A 26,583-nucleotide genomic window follows, 5' to 3' on the forward strand; every position below is an offset into this window, starting at 1 on the left:
GTTGGGGCACAGACTTGGATTACTGTGATGCTGAATGGTTTGGCTTGGAAAAGAACCAAGATGATTCTATCATTTTTAAGACTCCACCCAAGTACTGCATTTTGGACTCTGGTTGACTGTGAGGACTACTCCATTTCTTCTAAGGGATTCTTGCCAACAGTAGTGGACATAATGGTCATCTGAATTAAATCCACCCATTACCATCTATTTTAGTTCACTGATTCCTAAGATGTTGATGTTCAATCTTGCCATCTCCTGCTTGACTCCATCCAATTTACCTTGATTCATGGACCTAACATTCCAAGTTCCTATACAATATTGTTCTTTACTGCATCAGACTTTACTTTCAATACCAAACACACTCACAGCTGAGTGCCATTTCCACTTTGGCCCAGCCACTTCACTCTTTCTAAAGCTATTAGTAATTGCCCTCCACTCTTCCCCAGTAGCATACTGCACACCTTCTGACCTGGGGGGTGGAGGGGAGGGCTCATCCTCCAGTGTCATATTTTTTTGCCTTTTCATACTGTCCATGGAGTTCTCCAGGCAAGAACATTGGAGTGGGGTGCCATTTCCTTCTGCAGTGAACCACATTTTATCAGAGCTCTTCACCATGACCCATCCATCTTCGGTGGCACTGCACCACATGATTCAAAGTTTCATTGAGTTATGCAAGCCCCTTTGCCACAACAAAGCTGTGGGCCATGAATGGCAAGATCATCTATACTCTAACTCTTTTACTGTTTTCCAAATTAAGTGATAAGAAACATTCATGCCATTTCAATTTTCTGAATAAATATTTATTACTGTCATGATTATTTACAATTAGAAATGTGGTATCCTTGATCTCCTAAGTGTGTAATTTACTTTAAATTAACTAACCACTGCATAAATATTTTAAAACTAACATTCATTTTCACAGATGACTGGTTGAAATGATCAGTTTCATAAATGAATGTCAGTGGTATACAAATAATAATAACTTTTTGTTGCAAAGTAGGATTTTGCTCTATATGTAATGAGTAAAATTATTAAATGCAATCTTATGTTTCATTACTGACAGCTTGTTATAAAAAAGAAATTAAGACTGAAATTTTAATTATTTTCATAAAGTAGATCAGCTTTTTCACTCATGTGTAGTGAAACCTACTTGACTGAGACTCTTTTGAAGGAAGCGCTCATTACATTACATCACTAAATACAGGACTGACAGTTCATATTCCAAACTATTCCCTCCCTAAACTCTTCAACTTTAAAGGAATCTAGGAAAATATTAAGTTCAACATAACTATAACTATTAAGTTAACATAACTATACAAAATGAAAACATTGAATGCATATCTTTGGCACTATTTGGAATGCAGTATTTGGAAAGAATTTTATGAGACTATTTCATTGGTAGTACCAAGTACCATCAACATAGATGTTATGATCCAAGTTGGTGGTAACTAAAAAGGACTAATTTTTGTTGTTGCTTTGAAGCATTATATCCTTAGTAGTTAATACTTAAGTATCAATTACTTGAAGTTAATGATAATTCTGTAAATGTTGAGGACTAACAAAACTCAGATGGCAAGAGCTATAACACATGAAAAAGTCAAAGGCATCAGAATGAATTATGGTAAAAGTTAATATTTGAGATTCAGAAAAATTTTTCATCAAATATTTTCCAAACCTCATCTAACTAATTCATAAAATAATTATGGCATAATTTCACATTCACATGAATAGAAGCATTACAATTTGATATTTAGTTATTTCTAGATTTTTAAAACAAGAACAAGGCCCATTTGTAATTGTGTCTCCCTTTTCAATATAATTGGAAAGACTAGAGCTCTCTTCAAGAAAATTAGAGATATCAAGGGAACATTTCATGCAAAGGTGGGCACAATAAAGGACAGAAACAATATGACCCAAGAGAAGAAGAGATATTAAGACGTGGCAAGAATACACAGTGAAGTGAAATCTCTCAGTCATGTCTGACTCTTTGTGAGCCCATGGACTATACAGTCTGTGGAATTCTCCAGGCCAGAATACTGGAATGGGTAGCCATACCCTTCTCCAGGGGAACTTACCAACCAGGGATCAAACCCAGGTCTCCCACATTGCAGGTGGATTCTTTACCAGCTGAGCCCCCAGGGAAGAAGAACTATACAAAAAAGATCTTAATGACCCAGATAACCACGATGGTGTGACCACTAACCTAGAGCCATACATCTTGGAGTGCGAAGTCAAGTGGGCCTTTGGAAGCATCACTACAAACAAAGCTAATGGAGGTGATGGAATTCTAGCTGAATTATTTCAAATCCTAAAAGAGGATGCTGTTAAGATGCTGCACTCAATATACCAGCAAATTTAGAAAACACAGCAGTGGCCACAGGACTGGAAAAGGTGAATTTTCATTTCAATTCCAAAGAAGGGCAATGACAAAGAATGTTCAAACTACCGCACAACTGCATTCATTACACATGCTAGCAAAGTAATGGTCAAAATCAACAGCATGTGAACCAAGAACTTGTAGATGTGCAAGCTGCATTTAGAAAAGGCAGAGGAACCAGAGATCAAATTGTCAAAATCCACTGTATTATAGAAAAAGCAAGAGAATTCCAGAAAAACATCTACTTCTGCTTCATTGACTATACTAAAGCCTTTGACTGTGGGGATCACAACAAACTGTGGAAAATTATTAAAGTGATGTGAGTATCAGACCATATGATCTGCCACCCTAGAAACCTGTATGCAGGTCAAAAGCAACAGTTAGAACCAGACATGGAACAATGGATTGGCTCAAAATTGGGAAAGGAGTACGTCAAGGCTGTATATTACCACTCTGCTTATTTAACTTATATGCAGAGTACATCAAGAGAAATGAAGGGCTAGATGAATTACAAGCTGGAATAAAGATTGCCAGGAGAAATATCAATAACCTCAGATATGCAGATGACACCACCCTTATGGCAGAAAGTGAAGAAGAACTAAAGAGCCTCTTGATGAAAGTGAAAGAAGAAAGTGAAAAAGTTGGCTTAAAACTCAACATTCAGAAAACTAAAATCATGGCATCTGGTCCCAGCACTTCATGGCAAATAGATGGGGAAACAGTGGAAACAGTGACAGACTTTATTTTGGGGGGCTCCAAAATCACTACAGATGGTGACTGCAGCCATGAAATTAAAAGACACTTGCTCCTTGGAAGAAAAGTTATGACCAACCTAGACAGTTTATTAAAAAGCAGAGACGTTACTTTGCTGACAAAGTCCATCTAGTCAAGGCTATGGTTTTTCCCATAGTCATGTATGGATGTGAGAGTTGGACTATAAAGAAAGCTGAGCACCGAAGAACTTATGCTTTTGAACTGTGGTGTTGGAGAAGACTCTTGAGAGTCCCTTGGACTGCAAGGAGATCCAACCAGTCCATCCTAAAGGAGATCAGTGCTGGGTGTTCATTGGAAGGGCTGAGGTTGAAGCTGAAACTCCAATACTTTGGCCATCTGATGCGAAGAACTGACTCATTTGAAAAGACCCTGATGCTGGGAAAGATTGAGGGCAGGAGGAGAAGGGAACGACAGAGGATGAGATGGTTGAATGACATCACCAACTCAATGGATATGAGTTTGAGTAAACTCTGAGAGTTGGTGATAGGGAGGCCTGGCGTGCTGCAGACTATGGGGTTGCAAAGAGTTGGACATGACTGAGTGACTGAACTGAACTGTATGCACTGTTGGTGGAAATGCAAACTTGTACAGACAATATAGAAAAAAGTATGTAGGTCACTCAAAAAATTAAAAATACAACTACCATATCATCCATCAATTCCACTTTATTACATATCCAGAGAAACTGAAATCGGGATGTCGTAGAGATACCTGCACTCTCGTGTTCACTGCAGCATTACTCACAACAGCCAGGATATAGAAACAACCTATGCATGTCTGTTAACAGATGAATGGATAAAGAAGTTGTGGTGTATATCTATACACCACTGAATGTTATTCAGCTAAGGAAAATAAGGAAATCCTGCCATTCATGACAACTTAGATGGACACTGAAGGAAGTACACTAAGCGAAATAAATCAGAGAAAAAATAAATACTGCACAATAATTTATATGTGGAATATAAAAAAGACAAACTTAGAGAAATAGTAAAATGATAGTTACCTGATGTTATGTGTTGGGAGAAATGGGGAGATAGTGGTCAAAGTGTACAGATTTTCAGTTATAAGATTAAGTTAGAGGGTCTAATGTACAGCATGGTGATTACAGCTAATACAATAAACATATATCATGTTTATGATATATAAGTATACATATGCATCATACATATTTATGATATATATTAATCATATACACATACATATTACATATGTATCATATATTTAAATGTTGCTAAGAAAGAAGATCTTAAGTGTTCTCACCACAAAAATAAAAAATGATGATATGTGACAGGATGGAGATGTAGGTGATAACTCTGGTGGTAGTCATTTTGCATTTATAAGTGTATCAAATCAACATGTTGTACACCTTAAATTTATACTATGTTATCTATCAATTATAAATCAATAAAGCTGGTGAAAAACCCATTATATAATCATAGATGTCAATTCTTAGATACAAATGTAGTTTATATTGATCAGCTTAGACAAGGACAAAGAATAAGAGGTGGTCTTATGTTCATATTCATACAGAAAACACCATTTACCTTTGATGGAGGAAAAAACTCAACACATTCCAGCCATATGGTTAAAAAGAACTTCCCACATATTGCGCACTTTCTTCCCTGAGAGATTATGCTCCTGACCTGTGGGTACCATTTTATGGCTTTCATTAGGAAAGGATTCTTTTCTGACAGCTGATTCATTATAAATCTTGACGTTATTTCCTAGATTAAAAAAGAATATGTTTCTCAGATTATTCTCAAAATAACTGTTTTATATTACATTGATTCCCATTTCACTAATTTATATTTTTGGCTTATTCCTCACAGTTTCCGTTAAATTAGTTCTCCATGGTATATATAATGAATTATATTGTCAATAACTGGCATTGTAAGTTTAGTTTTCAGCATATACAAAAAGCAAGTTACTTCCATTGTAATATTTCTGTCTCTGACATATAGGAATTCAGATTATAATAAATTTACATTATTAAAGTGTAGGTTCAAATTTTGTATCTCTCATCACAATAGGAAAGGACTGTACAAATATTCAGTCTAGACTCAAAAATTGACTCTGTCACATTTACTAAGGTCTAAATCCTTGCTACTTAAGCTGCAGAATCAGTAGAATCTGTATCACCTAGAAGCTTATTAGAAATTCAGACTTAGTTGCACTCAGATCTATTGAGCCAGAATCCACAATTTAACAAAGTTCCCCAGGTATTCTGTATGTACGTTAAAGTTTGAGAGGTACTAGACTGTTATCTACTAAACTGAGTACCTGAATTGAGCCAAATTAGTAAAGAGTATTGATTTCTATTGATCAAATCTTCGAATTCAGTATATATTAAACCTAGCCACATAAATACATACAGAAACCACACTTTAGATAATAACATTACTAAACAATAAAATAGGTGGTGAGGATGGTCACTATGACAATATCACCATCTTAAAATAAAAAATTATAAAATACATATATATCTTTACTGACCAAGCAAACAAAATAAACATTTGATTCATTCCACTAAATGCCCCTCTTGTGCCAAGAGCATGAAGTTCTATGTAAATTTTACAAAAACACTGCATGAATTTTTAATAGTGTATAAGACCTTTTTTTGGCCAAAGTGAAAGATTTCTCAGTGGTATTAAGATAGTCCGTGTGGAAATACAAACATACATACATAAATATACACATACAAACGTAACCTTTCACTCATCTATCCCAATTAAAATCTTTAAAAATAATAACAAATCCTATAAATCTCTGTCTCCCTGTTCCTTATTACTCTATCCCTTGCACTCAGCAAACATCTGGGAACATTGCCTCTGTACAGAAACAGCCCTGAGCATGGGTTCCTTAACTGCCTGATCCTACAGCAGCGTAACCTCCTACACACTTCAGCTTATTCTCTGGGATGGTTACATGATGAAGTCATCCTTTCTGAAAAACTGCCCTTTCACACTAATATTACAGGACTCCTAAATTCGATGAATGTTATCGCTTCCCTCTAATAAATTACAGAGAACATAGCTTGTGATTCTGAATGAAATGGTGATTTTAGAGGTAAGTTTTAGCTACCAGAATTCAATGGCTAATTTCACTATAAAGCCACAGAAAATAGAGAAGAATTCAAACCCAAAATAGCTGACAGTAGAAGAGTCTGCTGAAATACACGGGACCAGTGAATAGGTCCCATGAAAAAGATACTGATGATGGGGAGAGATTGAAGGCAAAAGAAGAAGGGGGCAGCAAAGGATGAGATGGTTAGATACGGACTCAATGGACATGAATTTGAGCAAACTCTGGGAGATTGCAGAGGACAGAGGAGCCTGACGGGTTACAGTTCATGGGGTCACAAAAAGTCAGACATGACTTAGCAACTGAACAACAACAATTCACACAGCTGACATTTTCCATTTATGATTTCTGGAACCAATCATGTTTGTTGCACTTGGAATTGTTGCACAACTCTTACGTTACCCATTATTTATATCTTTCTCCTACTTGCTGCCAATGTGTTGCTTTGGAAGACTGCTGCTGCTGCTAAGTCACTTCAGTCGTGTCCGACACTGTGCGACCCCATGGACTACAGCCTACCAGGCCTCTCCATCCATGGGATTCTCCAGGCAAGAACACTGGAGTGCGTTGCCATTTCCTTCTCGGAAGACTAACATATATCATTGAAATATAAAGTTATTATTTGAAGAAACACACACACACATATATAATAAGATACTTTTGGCATGATCAATAGTAAGTTTTAGGAAATTTATACCATGAAGACATACGCAATGCAGTTTTTCAGAATATACTACTTAATGATGGCTTAATCTCAGTGTATTTAAAAGTCAAGAAATCATTTATAGAAAAATAAATTATCCCTTTTGAATAGCTTATATGCTATTCTGTTGAATATTTGTTAGCTAACTATATGTAGGTCAGAGATTATTTCTATGTTTAAACAATCATAGATTAAAATAGTTTAAGGTGTTTCTTTTAGTTTTCCTTATACATGTTGATTTGATTTGAATCATAAAGTTATCCTTACATATATTTATATATAAATATTAAAATCATAAAACATAAAAACAAATGTGAATCAGAAAGAATGATGAACTTTGGAACTGCTGTATGATCAGTTGTTGCTGTATGACAGGCACTAAAACACAGCATCAAGAGCAAAGATACTGAGTCAGAGTCAGATACATAAATAAGTGCAAATCGTGTAGCTCTATGACTTACTAGTGTGACCCTATTTGACAAGTCCTTAAGTTCTCTGATCTGGAATATCTCACCTACAAAATTGGAATTTTGTTTCCAACCCCACCACACAGAGTTCAGAGAATTAAATTATATAATACAGGTAAAACTCTGTCTAGTATCTGCTGACAGAGTATACTCTGGTTAGTATATTGTTATAATATAGTTATCAATATTAAATTTTAGTTCACATATCTCTGAGGTAAGGAAAAGTCTTTAAAAATCTTAACCAAGGAATATCCTGAAACAAATCCCTATAGTTTTTGAAAGTCCAAGTAGTTTAATCAGTAATATTATAATGGTAACCAAATATCCAGTAGAAATGACTTTTACTTTAAGTATAAATATAAAATTATAGTAAATTTGTCACCTTTCTAAGAAAAATTCTTAGAGATACTCTCAAAAACAACCAATCATTTATATAAGCAAAAGTCACTGCTTCTATTAAATAAACAAAACCCCCAAATTGTTGTGCTTCTGGGTCCTTAAAGCTTTGAAACTGAGAGGGAAGAACTGTTCTCTCACCCTGCACCTGGGTCCCAGACTCAAAGTAACATTCTTGCTCTCAAGGGCTCCCTGTAGTAACCCTTCCACCTCAGGTTAACTGTTTATCCAGTCCCCTCCACAAACCAGAATTTCTTCCAACAAGAGACTACCTTTGTTTCCCTTTTCCCTCACTTCTGGCAGCCCCTTTCTGAGGCAATACTGCAGCATGGAGTCTGGAGGCCAACTGCTTAGAACAGCATCAGCATTCGAAAACTTACTAGACCTGTGAACTTGGACAAGTGATTTAACTTCTCCAAAGCTCAATTTATCTATAAAAGAGGAATAATAATGGTGTCTTCTTTTTGAGGGTTAATGGAGGACTAAATTAGTTCATTTCCATTAAGTGCTTGGAACAATGCCTTACCCATGGTAAACATAATAAGTATTAGTTGTCTATTAATATTTTTATTATTACTATCAATATTATTTCATTACTATTGTTCTGAAATGTTTGATTCAAGGAGAACAATTAGGGCATGAGGAATTAAACAAATTTAATACTTCAATTTTAAAATCATTTATAATTAAACTTCAAATAAGTTTTTATTCACATAAGAGAGGGAAATAATACTGTTTATGGAAATATAGACTGAATCTCTGGAAGAGAATTGGAAAAGAATTAATCAGCCTTGAAAAGATGAAAGTCCTTTGGCTTAGTGATTTCATTCACAGGGATAATATGGACATGAGAAGAGGATAGCCTTGTTTATAAAGGCCAAAAAGTTATAAGATTATTAATATCTAAACAGCCAACAGTAGGAAAGTAGTTTAAAATATTCTGGTATAATCATATACCAGTATATTATTATGTAACCATCAAAAAAGATGTCATGGACTTATTTTTTACTGACTGGAAAAATATTCACAGTTTTTGAGTAAAAAATGAAGTATCTATTTAGTACACAGCTTGAACAAAGCTTTGATATCAAAAACTTCTGGATTTTTGAAAAGTTCTAGCAAAATAAATGTCAGAACAGTGATTGTATCTCTGCACACTGGATTTTTGAGTATTTTTTATAAATTTTTATTGCCTTTTCTCTGATTTCTCTAAATAAGCTTGTATTACTTTTAAAATAATTTTTCAACTGGTGGCTCAGATGGTAAAGAATCTGCCCGCAATGCAGGAGACCCCAGATCAATTCCTGGGTTGGAAAGATCCCCTGGAGAAGGAAATGTCAATACACTCCAGTACTCTTGCCTGGAGAAATTCATGGACAGAGGAGCTTGGCGGGCTACAGTCCACAGTATCGCAAAGAGTTGGACACAACTGAGTGACTAACACATATGGCATTATAACTAATATTTTCTTCCTCGCTCATCTGTATTTTCTAGTTTTCTGTATTAAACATATATTACTTGTTCAATAAGGGAAAAATGTTATTTTTTTTTAAAAAACTAAACCATTAAACAATGTTGGTTGTTTCCTGTAGTCAGGAAACTTGAACCTTTCCCAATACTTGAAAATTTTAAGACAATTCTGCATGTTCAGCTAAAAGGACCTGAGAAATCCACATTCACAGTAGAGACTCATAGTCAAATGTGGTAAAATCTATAATCTTCAATGTGTCTATCACCAAAAGACATACACAGCCAGTCCTCTAATATACTTCCCTATTCCTTCTTTTAATATCATCAACTTGTTTGACTAAAGGGAACACAATTTCTGGATCATATTCTTTCATCCCCTAGGAATGGGGATAAATGACAAGGGGATGGAAGAGGCAAAAGAGCCCAGTAAGAATAAATCAAATATATCTTTAGATAATACTGAAAAAATACGTGGATGCTAAAGCGAACACAAATTCCTCTCTTTTGATCCAACAAAGTGTTTAAAATGTCTCTGAATGTGGTCACTCTGGAAATCGGGTAGGATCACATTGGATTCTGCAAGCAAGTAAAAAAGATTATGATTAGGCTCCATAATGCCAATGGATTATAGTTGTATTAATCATTTGCTGGCTTGGTAAGAATTCTTTAGAAGAAAACTCTTTAAAACTTAAATCATGGCTTTAGCTCGAAGACCTGTGTGAATGACATAAGGCTTCACCTGTAAACTCCAGACATCCTCCTGTTTTATAGCACTAACTGGATGCTTCAGGAACAGCGGGTTTCCCTCACAGTAGAACTCCCTCAGCTTCAAATCTTGAAACTTTCAAAAACAAAATAAAAACTTCATTACACAACAAAATAAACTTCACTTTGGAGCCTTCATCGTCAACAAAACTAGACTTTTTAAAAAGTCTACTTTAAAATTTAAAATAATTAAATATTTATCAATATTTTTAAAAAATATTACTTTATTTAAGATCTATATTCCACATTAGAATTTTAATAGCAAGGCATACTCAAGTTATTAGAAGCATAAGGATCTTCAAGTTACCAAGGATGCAATGACTTTAGAGGTCATTGGTGGCATCCCCCAAACTAGACAGCTGAGAAAGCTTGTTCAGGATCACAGAGCTGGTTACTAATAGAGTAAGGGTTAATTAATCAAATGCTGGGTACAGTTTGCAACGAATATGTTTGTTAGGAACCAAGTATGATGAAAAATCCCTGGAGGTGTGCATAGCGACACACTCCAGTATTCTTGCCTGGAGAATCCTCATGGACAGGGGAGCCTGGAGGGCTACAGTCCATAGGATTGCACAGAGTTGGACACAACTGAAGCGACTTAGCACGCACTCATGAATGATGAAAAATAACACTCTAATACACACCAACATCTAGGTATCACATACTGTCTTATGATTCATTTATTTATGATCAGGGAGGAAGGTAAGGGGAATAGAGAAATATCAAAAAATTCTCATTTTATTGAAGTACAATTGATTTACCTGTTGTGCACAATGAAAATTTAAAAAAAATGTACAATTCACAAGGGTATTAAATCTTCTTTGAAGAAAACCAAAATTCAGCTGGATTCTACCCTTTGCATAGAAAAATAGGGAATTCTCTTATATTAATATTATGCTTTGACTCCTAAGAAGTCAAAATTTGTGGTTTTCAAAATTAAACTAATTTAGGGATTTACTTTTCCGAGCCTTAGATTCAACTGTGAAATAGGGAAAATAATACCTGCCTTCAGTGGTGTGCAGATAAAATGGCTCTTTGGAAAAGAAAACAAAAGCTCTGATATGTGGCATGTTTTGATTCAAAGGTGTCAATAGTCCTACAATGGCTGATTCCAGCCACTGTAGGAGTGAGCCAGGATGAGCAATGCCATCACACCACTGCACTTCACACTTATGAAAGAATTAGAGATATTTCCTTGATTTCAGCCCAGGGTTTAAAAAAATAATTGATTTTAATACATCTCTCCAGGGCAGCATGTCATCAGGTCCCAAAATTCTCATGAAATTTCTACAACATAGACAAGATTTTAAAATAAAATACAGGGTTCAAGACCTCATTGGAATCACCTTTAGATATTCTACCTTTCTTAATTCAGTTTCCTCTGGTATCCATCAACAAGGAGAACCCAGAGAGTTGAATCCAATGGTGGCCTCAGGTAAGTGCTGAATATGCTAAAGTGAAAAGAGAACTTCTTGTGTTTAATGGAATCACCCTTTCTTCCATCTGGTCCTGGAGAATAACATTCTATTATTTATACTTAAACTCAGTCTTTTTATAAAAAACTGATACAAATGAATATCTTGGGATATGCAAAAGCATTAACAGATGCGAACCTCATTTCAAAGCTGACCATGGCCCAAAGAGCATATATTTTTCTTTAGAGATCATTTTTTTCTTCCTTCAAATTCTGTCATTATTCTTCCATTAAACATGGTAATGAGTTATCCAGCTTGCTAACTTACTACACATAATATATCAGAAAGAAATTAATGAAAGGAAAATAATTAATAATGAAAGGCATTAGCATGTGTTTTGTAGCAGGTAAATTTCAGCAATCTGAAGTCACACAATGTCTCGGTGTCCACTCTGAATATTCCCCAGAGCAGCACTTTTTAATACCCTGTTTCTACATGCACTACTGGGTTTCCTGTCAGTGCATGCGTGCTAAGTCACTTCAGTAGTGCCTGACTCTGTTCGACCCTATGGACTGCAGTCTGTCAGCTCCTCTGTCCATGGGACTCTCCAGGCAAGAATAAGTTGCCTTGCCCTCCTCTGGGGTATCTTCCTAACTCAGGGATCAAACCTGTGTCTCTTATGTCTACCTGCATTGGAAGGCGGGTTTTTTACCACTAGCACCAGCTGAGAAGCCCTTCCTGTCAGTCTAACTTTTTAATACAACAATATTCTTTGCTAGTGTCATCACTCCAATAGCACAATCTCTCCTGCTAATAAAATATTGTTATAGCTGTTCAGAGGCTCTTTGCATAGGCCTGCTTGAACAAACACTGTCATGACATTAATCTCAACTGGAACAATTTTGTCCCTTCCCTCCCCCTCAAGGGTCTACAGATATTTTTCATTGTTACAAGTGGGGCAGGGGCAGTATTACTGGCATCTATTTAGTAAATATTAGGGATGCTGAGAAACATCCTATAATACACATAGCAGCCCCCGCAACAAAGAATTATCAGGCCCCAAAGTGGTGTTGATGTTGAGAAAACCCTGGTTTAGAGGTACAAGGTCATAAACATTCACTGACCCTCTTATCTAGAAAGGGGATTTGCAGCTGGAGGAAAATGAAGGTTCAAATGAAGGGTTTTATTTTTTTAACCTAAAGAAGACTTGATCATGTAGAAGTACCAACACAGAGAGATTAATTTAGAGGAGAAAGAATAATTGAAAGAGTAATGCTCAGGTGAAGGACACAGAAAGACCTTTGAAGATTAAAATCTTTCAATTATCCTGTCTCTATGGCTAGAAGAAAAGATGCAGACATGAATAAATTTGAAGGTGTGGAATTGGATGTGAAGGAGTCAGACGTGATCCCTTTAATTTTTCCTTTGAAATAGAGAATAGACCATCTGCTAACTGAGTTATGAAGTTATTAGCAAGTTGCTAATGTGGGAGAAGCCTTGAAAAAGGTGGGAAAAGTATGGAAAAGTATGGGATATGCTACAGGTTTTAGAAAAGGAACCTGGCATAGTACAAGCAAAAATATTATACAGGGGTGTTGAGGGACCCACTGGAATCCACACATGTGGAGCAGTCCCTGTCCATAGACTGTGTGCTCCTTTGGCACCCAGCAGTCCAGATGCTTTAAGAATCTGCCGAAGGATATACCAGAAAGCAGGGAATGAGCTCATACGTACTAAAACATAACTGAACTGGACTGGGTTCTTTGGCATTTGGACCAGACAGAAAAAGAAATAACAGTACAAAGTTTTGAGGGACTGAAAGTAAAAGGAAGTGTGGAGGGACATGAAGTCTCAGTGATCTCAAAGGAAAGATACCGCAATAAAGCAACAAGAGAACTAGACCGGGAGAAAACAGAGGTCAACCTGCCAAACTGGACTGAGAGCAGCTGAACAGACATGATGTGACGGTAAAGTGAAGACCTGAAAAGATCATCAAAGTCAAGGAATCCAGGGACTTTGAGACTAAGTTGACTGTATTGACCACATTTTTAAAACAACTTGAGTAATATTTATTCTCAAATATTTGGCTATCTCCTGGACATCTCCAGATGGGAGTCCCACAGTCACCATAAATTCTAACATTCAAGAATCGAATTCATTTCTCCCATATTTTCTTCATTCCTTTTCCTTATTACCCACATCAAATCTTCCGTCATCAACCTCCTGTTCTATCAATTCTACCTTCTTAAAACTTCCAGAATTTATCCTTTCTTTCCATCCCCCATTCCATCCACCTCCTCAGCACCTCTGCACCATCCTTTTTCCTGCTCCCTGCCCCCGCCACTAATCTCTCTGGTTTGATTGAAGCCCTCATCTTATATGAACTACTGCAACAGTTCATATATTGCAAGCTTTTGCTCCCAAAGTAGTCTTTTAAAATGAGAACTTATTCATAACACATCCTTGATTAAAATTATCAAGGTTCCCTTATGTCCATAGGATAAATTCAAAAGTCCTAGTATATCATATTTGGTTCTCCTTGGCCTGTTTTAACAACCATATATCCTGGTAGGCTCTACTGTTACCCTTATAAAACAGCCATCCTGTAGAACTTAGGGTCCCAAAGGCCAGTGTCTTATAATTATCACTTGTGCTGTGCCCACTATTCAACACACTCCTGGTCTTCACTTCATGACTAAAATATCACCCCTGTAAGCTTTTTGACTTTCCTTGTGACTCAGATGGTAAAGAACCTGCCTGCAAGGTGAGCAACCCAGGTTTGATCCCTGGGTCAGGAAGATCCCCTGGAGAAGGGAATGGAACCCACTCCAGTGTTCTTGCCAAGAGAGTCCTATGGATAGAGGAGCCTGATGGGCTACAGTCCATGGGGTTGCAAACAGTCAGACACGACTGAGCTACTAACATTTTCACTTTCAGTTTTTGCAACTTCTACCAAATATTCCCATATCTCCTTAGGCCTTATATGTAAATTAATCATATAAGTCATATATGAATCATGCAAAGTCACTTTTGTCATGTCTGACTCTTTACGACCTCATGGACTGTAGCCCACCAGGCTCCTCTATCCATGGAACTCTCTTGGCAAGAATACTGGAGTGGGTTGCCATTCCCTTCTCCAGGGGATCTTCCCAACCCAGGGATCGAACCCAGGTCTCTTACATCTGGTGCATTGGGAAGCGGCTTCTTTACCACTAGAACCACCTGGGAACTCCCAAATTAATCATGCCACCTATAAATACTATGAGGCAATCACTGCTGAAAAGTCTGTTTTCATTTATCAGGTTTTGGTCTTTTTAAGAGCTGCATTGTAAGTGACTATTTAATGTAAGCTCTAAATAGTACCTAGTACACAGTTGAGGCCCAATAAATAATCAATCACATACAGCTCTCCCTGGATACTCAAGATTTGCGAAGGCCTTTTCCTCTGCTGCTAAGTCACTTCAGTCGTGTCCGACTCTGTGCGACCCCATAGATGGCAGCCCACCAGGCTCCCCCATCCCTGGGATTCTCCAAGCAAGAACACTAGAGTGGGTTGCCATTTCCTTCTCCAATGCATGTAAGTGAAAAGTGAAAGTGAAGTTGTGTCTGACTCTTAGCGACCCCATGGATTGCAGCCCACCAGGCTCCTCCATCCATGGGATTTTCCAGGCAAGAGTACTGGAGTGGGGTGCCATTGCCTTTTTCTCTAGACTTGTTCAATTGTTACAAGCGTTTCTGAAAAGCCCCAGGCCTACGGACAATGTGTAAGTTCAGCATTTGCTTCAGACCAGTCTTAAGTAATGGGGGAGATCGGAAGGGGGCTAATTTAGGAAGACATTTGTTAGTGCAAATGAGGAGAATGGAGGCTGAAATTTCATATGAACTTAAAAACAGAACTGATAAGTAAGTGATGGCAAATAACCACATGCCCTTTAGACCATCTCAAAGCTCACAGGGTTACCCTTTAGCAAGAATTGGAAATGATAAATATGCTAACAGTTATTTGTGAAAAGAGTAAGATTTTAAGTATTGGGACTGTGTCATCCAAAAATATTTGAAATGGGAGCAAATATGTATATATAATTTTCTCAGAATTATTTAAAATTTTAAAAACCTTCCTATATTAAACAATGTATGACAAGTTACATTACACATGTAATACTCAGGTACTCTGCCTTATCACTATCTATGTATAGAGATCACCCCTACCATCAGCTTTCCCTGTCTCTGCACCAAAGTAAATAAGTGCTATTTGCAGTTATACCTTAGGGCGTGCAAGAATCACAATAAACTCATCTTCACCGATTTCCAACATACCCTCAGTGGTTGCCGGAAATTCTCCTCTAGTCAACATGCTAGTCAATACAACTCCATGTTTTCTTTGCTGGCTCATCTTTTTTGCTTAACAATGAAATAGTTCTCCCCTAAGCCTAGTACATTCTCTTTTCACTTTATTTTTTCCCTAGGCAATCTGAACCATATCCATGACTTGAGTGAAACCTCTATGCAGATGACTCAGGTTCCACACCCTACAGCCAACTGCCTACTCAAAATCTTCACTTGGATATCATAAATATATGTTAAACTCACTCTATCCAAGACTGAACTCAGGATCTGCCCTCCTGAAGTTGGTATTTTTCCTGTGTCTTCTGTATTACTCTATAGAAAGCTCACTAGCTCATCATCATTTCTAAATTTAGCTCTTAAATGTCTCTTGAATTTGTTCAGATATTTCTATCCCAATTGTCACCACCTTAGACCAACTTACTATCATTTACTTTGCTTCAGTAAAAGTCTACCAGATGTCCACCCAGTTCCCTTTGTCAACCCGTCCATTGTGTACTCCACACTTCATAAATATGATCTTTTCAAAATATAGATCTGATATGTCATCATAATCAGAGCACCAAATCACAACTAGCTACTGAACAACCATCAACAGGAGGATGCTGAAACCCACCAAAAAAAGGTACGCCACATCCAAAGACAAAGAAGCAACAATGAGATGGTAAGAGGGGTGCAAACATGATAAAATCAAATCCCATACCTGCTGGGTAGGCAATCCACTATCTGGAGAATAGTAAATACCAAAGAAGTTCTCCCACTGCTGTGAAGGTTCTGAGCCTCATGTCAGACTTCCCAGCCTGGGGATCCAGCCAAGAGACTGGGAATCCCCAGGGAATCTGACCTTTAAGGCCCATGGAATTTGATTACAGGACGTCAACAGGACAAGGGAAAACAGACACGACTCCTGGAGGCGGCAAACGAAATCTTGTGTGCACTAAGACCCAGGGGAAGGGAGTCGTGACCCTACAGAAGACTGAACCAGACCTACCTGCCAGTGTTGGATGGTCTCCTGTGGAGGTGTGGGTCGGCAGGGGCTCTCTGTGGGGGTGAGGGCACTGGCAGCAGCAGGCCTAGAAGGGGCCCCTTGGCATAAGTCCTCTTGGAGGCCACCATTAACCCTACCAGAGAGCCAGCAGACCCCAGGGCTGGGTTGTCTCTAACAGAGGCAAACAACTAACAGAGAGTGAGTGCAACCACACCCATCAGTGGAGAATTGGATTAAAGTTTTACTCAGCAGGCTCTGCCCACCAGAGCAAGACTCAGTTTTTCCCACCACCAGTCCCTTCCATCAGGAAGCTTATACAAGTCTCTTAGCTTCATCCACCAGAAGGTAGACAGAGAAACAAGAACCACAATCCCTCAGCAGTGAGAACCAAAAACACATTACAGAAAGTTAACCAGGATGAAAAAGTAGAGGGTTTTGTCCCAGATGAAAGGACAAGATAAAATCCCAGAAAACAAATGAAATGGAGATAGGCAACCTTCCAGAAAAATAATTCAGAAAAATGACAGCAAAGATGATCCAGAATCTCAGAAAAATAATGGAGGCAAAGATTGAGAAGATACAAGAAATGTTCGCCAAAGACCTAGAACTAAAGAACAAACAAACACAGATGAAGAATACACGAGAAAGAATCAATAGCAGAATAAGTGATGCAGAAGAACAGATATGTATCTGGAGGATAGAATGGCGGAAATCACTGCCATGGAACAGAATATAGAAAGAAGAATGAAAAAAATGAAGACTGCCTCAGAGAACTCTGGGAAAACATTATAAGTACCAACATTCACATGGGTCCCCTATAGGGGTCCCAAAAGAGAGAGAAAGGACTTGAGAAAATATTTGAAGAAATAATAGCTGAAAACTTTCCTAACATGGGAAAATAGTCAACCAAGTCCAGGAAGCACAGAAAGTCCAAGGCAAGATAAACCCAAGGAGGAACGCACCAAGACACATAGTGATCAAAATGATGAAAATTAAAGACAAAGATAAAATATAAAAAACAACAAGGACAAAAGGACAAATAACATAACAATGAACTCCCATAAGATTATCAGTTGATTTTTCAACAGAAACTCTAGAAGCCAAAAAAGAATGGCATGATATATTTAAATTGATGAAAAGGAAGAACCAAGAATACCCTACCCAGCAAGACTCTCATTCAGATTTGATGGAGAAATCCAAAGCTTTCCAGACAAGCAAAAGGTAAGAGAATTCAGCACCACCAAAAACAGCTTTGTAACAAATACTAAAGGAACTTCTCGAGGCACAAAACACAAGAGAAGGAAAAGACCTACACAAAATAAACCCAAAACAATTAAGAAAATGGTAATAGGACCATACTGTTGTTCAGTCGTTAAGTCGTGTCTGACTCTGTGACCCCACAGACTGCAGGATGCCAAGCTTCCCTATCCTTCACCATCTCCCAGAGTTTGTTCGAACTCATGTTCATTGAGTCAGTGATACCATCCTACTATATTATCCTTTGTCACCCTCTTCTCAGTCTCTCCCAGCATCAGGGTCGTTTCCAACATGTTGGCTTTTCACATCAGGTGGCCAAAGTATTGGAGCTTCAGCTTTAGCATCAGTCCCTCCAATGAATATTCAGGGCTGACTTCCTTTAGGATTGACTGGTTTGATCTCCTTGCTGTCCAAGCAACTCTCAAGAGTCTTCTCCAGCACCACCGTTCAAAAGCATCAATTCTTCAGAACTCAGCCTTCTTTATGATCCAACTCTCAAATCCATACATGATTACTGGAAAAACCATAGCTTTGACTATACAGACCTTTGTTGGCAAAGTGATGTCTCTGCTTTTTAATATGCTGTCTAGGTTTATCATAGTTTTTCTTCCGAGGAACAAGTGTCTTTTAATTTCATGGCTGCAGTCATTGTCCACAGTGATACTGGAGCCCAAGAAAATAGCCTGTCTCTGTTTCTATTTTTCCCCATCTATTTGCCATGAAGTGATGGGAATGGATACCACAGTCTTCGTGAATGTTGTCTTTAGCTGGCTTTTTCACTCTCCTCTTTCACTCTCATCAAGAGGCTCTTTAGTTCCTCTTCACTTTCAGCCATAAGGGTCGTGTCATATGCATATCTGAGGTTAATGATATTTCCCCAGGCAATCTTGATTCCAGCCTGAGCTTCATCCAGCTCAGAATTTCACATGATGTACTGTGCATATAGTTAAAATAAACAGGGTGACAATACACAGCCTGGACATACTCCTTTCTCAATTTTGAACCAGTCCTTTGTTCCATGTCCTGTTCTAACTGTTGCTTCTTGACCTGCACACAGGTTTCACAGGAGGCCTGTAAAGTGGTCTAGTATTCCCATATCTTTACAAATTTTCCACTGTTTACTGTGATCCACACAAAGGCTTTATTATAATCAACAAAGCAGAGGCAGATGTTTTTCTGGAACTCTCTTGCTTTTCTATGATCCAACAGATATTGGCGACTTGATCTCAGGTTCCTCTGCCTTTTCTAAATCCAGCTAGTACATCTGGAAGTTTTTGGTCCACGTACTGTTGAAGCCTAGGTTGAAGGATTTTTAAGCATTACTTTGCTAGCATGTGAAATGAGCTCAATTGTATGGTAGTCTGAACATTTTTTGGCATTATTCTTCTTTGCGATTGGAAAGAAAACTAAACTTTTCCAGTCCTATGGCCACTGCTGAGTTTTTAAACTAGCTGGCATACTGAGTGCAGCACTTTAATCGCATCTTTTAAGATGTGAAATGGCTCCACTGGAATTCCATCACCTCTGCTAGTTTTGTTCATAGTAATGCTTCCTAAGGTCCACTGGACTTCGCACTCCAGGATGTCTGGCTCTAGGTGAGTGACTACACCATCATGGTTATCTGGTCATTAAGACCTTTTTCACAGTTGTTCTGTGTATTCTTGCCACCTCTTTTTAATCTCTTCTGCTTCTGTTAGGCCCATGCTGTTTCTGTCTTTTATTGTGCCCATTTTTGTATGAAATCTTCCCTTGATATCTCTAATTTTCTGCAGAGACTTCTAGTCTTTCCCATTCTAGTTTTCCTCTATTTCTTTGCATTAGTCACTCAAGGTTTTCTCATCTCACCTTGCTATTCTTTGTAACTCTGCATTCAGTTGAGTGTATCTTTCCCTTTCTCCATTGCCTTTCACTTCTTTTCTCAGCTCTTTGTAATGCCTCCTTAGACAAACATTTTGCCTTCTTGCATTTCTTTTTCTTGGGGATGGTTTCAATCATCACATGCTGTACAATGTTATAAACCGCCATCCATAGTTCTTCAAACACTCTATCAGGCTGAATCTATGTCACTTTCTCTGAATAACCATAAGGGACTTGACTTAGGTCATACCTGAATGGTCTAGGGTTGGTTCATCCTCTGTGTTCATCATTTACCACAATAGTGGCCTTATCTATCAAATGTGGAAAATTCTATTCATTTGGACTAGTTGGACCAAACCTCAGATGAATTCACAGAATATTTTACTTCAATGCACCCAGAAAATTCTGAAATAGGTGCTCCAAATGCAACATTAAGTCATATTCTTTCACAATTACCCTACATTAATGGGCTGGTGTTTTATTAAAACAGCAAAATTGTAACTACAGTATCACTATAGAAGGAACTTTGAATTCATGGTATTACTAAGTCAAATACTGAATATAGTTAAAGAAAATTATTTTTATTTATATGTTTAACAAATATTTATTCAATTCAAGGGCTTCCCAGGTAGTCTAGTGGTCCACCTGTCAATGCAGGAGATAATAAGAGACACGGGTTCAATCCCTTGGTCAGAAAGATCCCATGGAGAAGGGCATGGCTACCCACTCCAGTATTCTTGCCTGGAGACTCGCCACGGACAGAGGAGCCTGGCAGGCTATAGTCCACGGGGTCACAAAGAGTCAGACATGACAGAAGTGACTTAGCACACATGCATTTGATTGAAATTCAAGCCTCCTGGTATAAAGGTGAAAAAGAGTACTCTTTTCCTTTGGAAGATTACAGTCTATTGAGAAGACCAACTTGAAAAGTATTGTTCCATTTTGTGGTATATATGAACCACAGAGGTGCCAGAGAAGACATGGGCGGCTTTGGCAATCAAGGCAGGTAACATAGGGCAGAAGAAGAGTCATACCGAGACATGGATAATATCGTGTAGCAGGACAAATAAAATCCTGTAGGATTTGCAGGGTCAGTATTAACATCCAATGCTTATTAAACATTCAAAACTGCATGTTTTTGGAAAACAGTTTGGCAATTCCTAAAAAAAAATTAAAATATGGAATATGACTCTGAAATTCCACTGCGGGGTATATGCCCAAAAGAAGTGAAAGCAGGGACTTGAGCAGACATTTGTACATCTATATTCACAGCAGCATTATTCTCAATAGCCAAAAAGAGCAAGCAATCCAACTGTCCGTGGGCAGATGAATGAAAATACAAAATATATATACATTTAATGCATATACATTACATATAATGGAGTATTATTCAGCCATAAAAAAGAAAATCTGACACAAGCTATAACATAGATGGACTGTGGAGACATTATACTAAGTGAAATATGCCAGTCATAAAAGGACAAATATGGTATGATTTTATTTATATGAGATTCCCAGAGTACTCGAATTCTCAGAGACAAGAAGTAGAATGCTGGTTGCCAGGGGTTAGCAGGAGTGAGGAATGGATAGAAAACTCCTGGAGATAGGTGGTGATAATGGTGCTGCACCAACACGAATATATATATATATATATAGAGTGACTTACAACTATACACTTAAAAATGGTTAAAATGACAAGCTTTACTAAACATTGCTCAGAGGGTAAAAAGGACGATAATCTCAATTTTGTATTGATTAATCAGAAAAAGTAATGGATCAGCAACTATTTATTGAATACCTCCTGGATTGTTGGGCTTCTAATTACCTTGAAGTGGAAACACATTCACTCCAACATGAAAAACTATAGCTTCTTTCTGAAAAGTTACAAGTTGCTAAGACCAGTTACTTAAAGCAAAGTCAAAATTCATCTCCAAGTGAAAAAAAGTGCATTCCTCATTGTCCATGGCTTAAAAGCAACTAATAAATATCTCCTTTGGATGAACTCAGTTCAGTCGCTCAGTCGTGTCTGACTCTTTGCAACCCCATGGACTGCAGCACATCAGGCTTCCCCATCACCAGCTCTCAGCATCAGGGTCTTTTCTAATGAATCAGTTCTTCACATCAGGTGGCCAAAGTATTGGAGCTTCAGCTTCAGCATCAGTCCTTCCAATGAATATTCAGGACTGATTCCTTTAGGATTGACTGGTTTGATCTCCTTGCAGTCTAAGGGATTCTCAACTGCAAGGGATAAAAATCTATGCTCTGGAAAGTAATACTTTGAAAAAGTCTGAAATGACCAAAAACAGTATGTGATTTTTTAAAAAAACACTTAATCATAGATAATATATTAAAACATTTATGATAACAATCAGAGTTCACTCCGAATTGGAATTAATTGGAATTAATTGTTCCAATTACCGTAGGTTTTACTGGCTGCCTATTTTTTCATAGGGGATTTCCTCTGGCTCAGATGGTAAAGAATCTACCTGAAATGTGGGAGACCCAGGTTCAGTTCCTGGAGAAGGGAGACAGAGGAGCCTGGCAGGCTACAGTCCATGGGGTTGCTCAGACACGACTGAGTGACTGACGCTATTTTTTCTATTCCCAATAAACAAAATTATTTTTCAATTATAATACAAGTTGACTCTACTTACTCCTGGTGGAAACATTTGAATAACATTTCCAGCTACGTCTAGAATTCTCAGGTTGAAAAGATTACAAAGTCCCTGTGTCAGGAAACAAAAGAGGGAAAGAGAGCTTTAACAAATCTAATATGTAGCATCATAAACATTTCTTATAAGTTTAAACTTGATGAGGCTGATCCCCTTTCCTAATTACCTGATCAGTACTCTCCCCAAGGAAATCACAACGAATGAAGCACCAGATTCTCTGAATTCTCCATTTCCTCTGACCACTCCAGGGCAACATAACATGGTGGCCAAGAACTAGACTATCTGTAGTAAATATCTGTAGGTTCAAATTCACCTCTGACACTTACTATATATCTATGGGCAAATTTCTAAATCTTTGTACTTTCACTTAGGAGATCCAACCAGTCAATCCTAAAGGAAATCAGTCCTGAGTGTTCTTTGGAAGGACTGATGCTGAAGCTGAAACTCCAATACTTTGACCACCTGATGCAAAGAGCTGACTCATTTGAAAAGTCCCTGATGCTGGGAAAGATTGAAGGCAGGAGGAGAAGGGGACCACAGAGGATAAGATGGTTGGATGGCATCACCGACTCAATGGACATGAGTTTGAGTAAACTCTGGGAGTTGGTGATGGACAGGGAGGCCTGATGCGCTGCAGTCCATGGGGTTGCAAGGAGTTGGACACAACTGAGCGACTGAACTGAACTGAACTGATCTTCAATATGGACACTGAATGCATTAAACAAATTACTAATCAGAAAGTGCTCACTAAAGGGTTTAATAGATACTGAGCATTTAGTAGACATTTCTATCATTAAAATAGAAAGAATCTTTGGGAGACAAAAAACAGACATAATTCCACTGGCACTTACTTCACAACTACTTCTTGTGTAGCACTGAGCTGACACAACCCTTTCCTTATAAAGGAAATCCATTAGTCCAGCCACATGCCCAATGGGACTGGATGGGCATATACATTCAGACACATGTGTGCAGACATACACATGATTTACAACAGACCAGAAAATGATTCACAATACATTCATTATCAAAACAAACGACTATTTTCTGTAATGCCTTATCATTTATAATACAGACCAAAAAGAACAATGATAGACTGAATCATATTAAACGTACAAGAATATAAATGATTACAGGCATTCTTTGCATGATAATTCAAGACAGGATTTACTGGCATTCAAGTTTTTTTAAAGTTTAAAAGCTTCAGGGTTTATAAATTTGTAGTAAGACTATTGATTTGAAATATGGACTTTTACTTTAGACAGGCATGGATCTAAGATCCTTCCTTGACCTTTGCAAACTATGCTTGAGTCACATAACCACCCTGATCTTTGTTCTAAAATGAGTTTAATAAGAGATATATGATAAAGTTGTTATAAACACAAAATAACATAATGCTTCATGATGATCCTGTTGCTGCTGCTGTTGTTTTCCTTCAAATAAGAGAGACATGCTTTTAACAGGTTTATTCTATAATTTCAAGATATTTTACTTGTTTATACTAAGTAGGATTTTAAGGAATATATGAATAAATTTTTGAAATATACTTATTTACAGCCTATACCTTGGTATATTTTTACATATCATATTACAGTGTGCACAGAATTTTTAAAAGAAACATCTTCTTTAGAGAAAAGTGAAATAGTAGGAATTAATCTATTTTTATCCCTCAGTTTACTGCATGCCATGCCTTTCCTCCTATCAAATTAATTCTAATTTGCCTAATAAGGAAGGTAAATCTGTTGAAAGGTTCCTAACAAGAAACAGTACTCTCAAACTGGAAAAATTGAGGGGGGGGGTTTAATAAAGTCACTGTTTATAAAAGTTTGACAGGCTTTAGGGAAACCAAGGTTCCCTAAGCCAAGAAAAGTAGTTCCCTAAACCTACAAAGTTCCCAAAAGCTAGCCAACAGCAGGCAGTTCTTGAACACCACAGGTCTAAAGAGCCAAGGGAATGGAAGAATGTTCACACGACGATGTTCTGATGATCACAGGACATTGCTATGACCCTCCAGAGAGGCATGCGGGCAGCTCACAGCAACCTTCTAGAGACAGAACCACAGGAAAACCATCTGGTACTCAGTGTCCAGGGCTTCCCAGGGGGCTCAGTGGCAAAGAAGCTCCCTGCCTACGCAGGAGATGAGGGTTTGGTCCCTGGGTTAGGAAGATCCCTTGTGGAGAAATGGCAACCCACTCCAGTACCCTTGCCTGGAAAATTCCATGGACGGAGGAGCCTGGCAGGCTACAGTCCACAGGGTCACAAGGAGTCGGACACAACTGAGCAAGTGCGCATGCATGCACTCAATCTTCTCCTGCCCTTTCACCTCCTGACACTGCCTCTCACTGGACATATCCTAGAGGAAATCAGAGGACAAAGGAGCTCACTGACGCTCATACAAGTCAATCTCCCAGACACAGAAGAGAAAAGCAGGTTGGAGAAGGATGGACAGTGGATATAAAGGAAAAATTGAAGATATCTAGCATATATTCCAAAATCAAAAAGTACTTATACTTTGTGCTATATACAAAGTTGCCAGATAAAAATACAGGAGACTCACTTAAATTTAAATTTCAGACAAAAAAGATAAGATTTTTTTAAATGTATAAGTATGTCCCATGCAATATTTGGAGCATACTTATACTAAAAGAATTCTTCTTTGGTAGTCTGAAATTCAAATTAAAGCATTTTGCATTTTTATTTACAAAGTCTAGCATACCTAGCTTTGTAAAAAAAAAATAAAATCCAAGTTATTATCTTTTTTTGTCATAGTGATTTGGGAACTTATTATATATAATCAGAGGGAAAGCAAATGATGGCTTGTATTCAGACACCCTAATCTAGTCTATAACTGCTATCATGGTGTAATGAGTTCTTCACCAACAAAAGAAAATTTGGTTCCATCTTTTGCTTACCTCTGGCAAAGATTTAATGTTGTTCCTGGCCAGAAGAAGCTTCTGGAGCTTCTTCAAGAACTTAATTTCTTTGGGTATGCATACAAGCTGATTGTAGTTAAGTTGAAGTTCAGAAAGATTCTCAAGGAAACAAAGTTCTCTAGGAATGCTGGCTAGCTGGTTATGATTTATACTCAAACATCTAAGATTTTTTAATCTAAAAAATAAACAAAATATATAAATGAAATTCACAAGAATAAGGAAGTCCATTGTACATTTATGTACATATATCATTTATCAGAGCCACGTATCAATTCATATTTTTTGTAGCTCATCTGAGCTTTTCTCCAGTCAAGTGTTCACAACTACAATGAATCATTAGAGGATAAAAAAAAACCTTTGCTGTAATTTAACTTTTAAAGATATTTTATGATCAGATGGTTCATGTTTAAAGTATTTTATATAATCACAACCTAGATTTAAGAGAAAGAAAATTCTGTCTTCAGTCTTTGTACATACACTTTATTAATAGTTATACTGAAGAGGACTTCCCTGGTGGCTCAGACCGTCTGTCTACAATGTGGGAGACCTGGGTTCGATCGCTGGGTTGGGAAGGTCCCCTGGAGAAGGAAATGGCAATCCACTCCAGTACTATTGCCTGGAAAAATCCCATGGACAGAGGAGCCTGGTAGGCCACAGTCCATGGGGTCGCAAAGAGTCGGACACAACTGAGCGACTTCACTTTCCTTTCCTCATACTGAAGAGGAAGCCAGAGGCCAAATGCCATATACACACATATGGATATAGATAGGGATAGATTTAGATACAAATCATATATTCTGTACCACTTGATGCTGTGAAATATGCAAAGACAGGTTGACCACAAATTCTACCCTTATATATATCATTGTCTAGAAGGAGATCTAAGAGACACAGAACAAGGAGAGCAGATACCAACAGTGAGAAAAGGATTAACGTTTGAGCCTGTAATTGCAGATACAGTACCTGAGGTTCACAAGCGCTTTGGAAGAACCAACATTTTGAACTTGGCCTGAAAAAATTAGAGCAACAGGGAGGCATAGTAAATCTGCCTTGAGTAATATTTTCCTTGAGAAAATATTAAGTG

The 26,583-nt window shown here is 37.7% G+C and overlaps 2 protein-coding genes across 2 annotated transcripts in view; both read right to left on the bottom strand.

The window, feature by feature from the left end:
- The window catches only part of SLC26A7 (solute carrier family 26 member 7), a 187,033-nt gene extending 182,205 nt beyond the window's left edge, over positions 1–4,828 (bottom strand). Inside the window, exon 1 of the mRNA XM_055546398.1 lies at positions 4,696–4,828. The gene's annotated coding sequence lies outside the window, so the exon portion shown is untranslated. The remainder of the gene's footprint in view (positions 1–4,695) is intronic.
- Positions 1–26,583, bottom strand: part of LRRC69 (leucine rich repeat containing 69) — an 84,098-nt gene that overhangs the window by 10,370 nt on the left and 47,145 nt on the right. Inside the window, exons 4-7 of the mRNA XM_055546698.1 lie at positions 25,479–25,674; positions 22,549–22,620; positions 10,008–10,109; positions 4,696–4,875 (exon numbers count right to left, since the gene is read on the bottom strand). Coding sequence (XP_055402673.1) covers positions 4,696–4,875; positions 10,008–10,109; positions 22,549–22,620; positions 25,479–25,674 — 550 coding nt within the window. The remainder of the gene's footprint in view (positions 1–4,695; positions 4,876–10,007; positions 10,110–22,548; positions 22,621–25,478; positions 25,675–26,583) is intronic.

The sequence above is a fragment of the Bubalus kerabau genome, chromosome 14 (assembly GCF_029407905.1).
Source record: "Bubalus kerabau isolate K-KA32 ecotype Philippines breed swamp buffalo chromosome 14, PCC_UOA_SB_1v2, whole genome shotgun sequence".
Classification (NCBI taxonomy): Eukaryota; Metazoa; Chordata; class Mammalia; order Artiodactyla; family Bovidae; genus Bubalus; species Bubalus kerabau.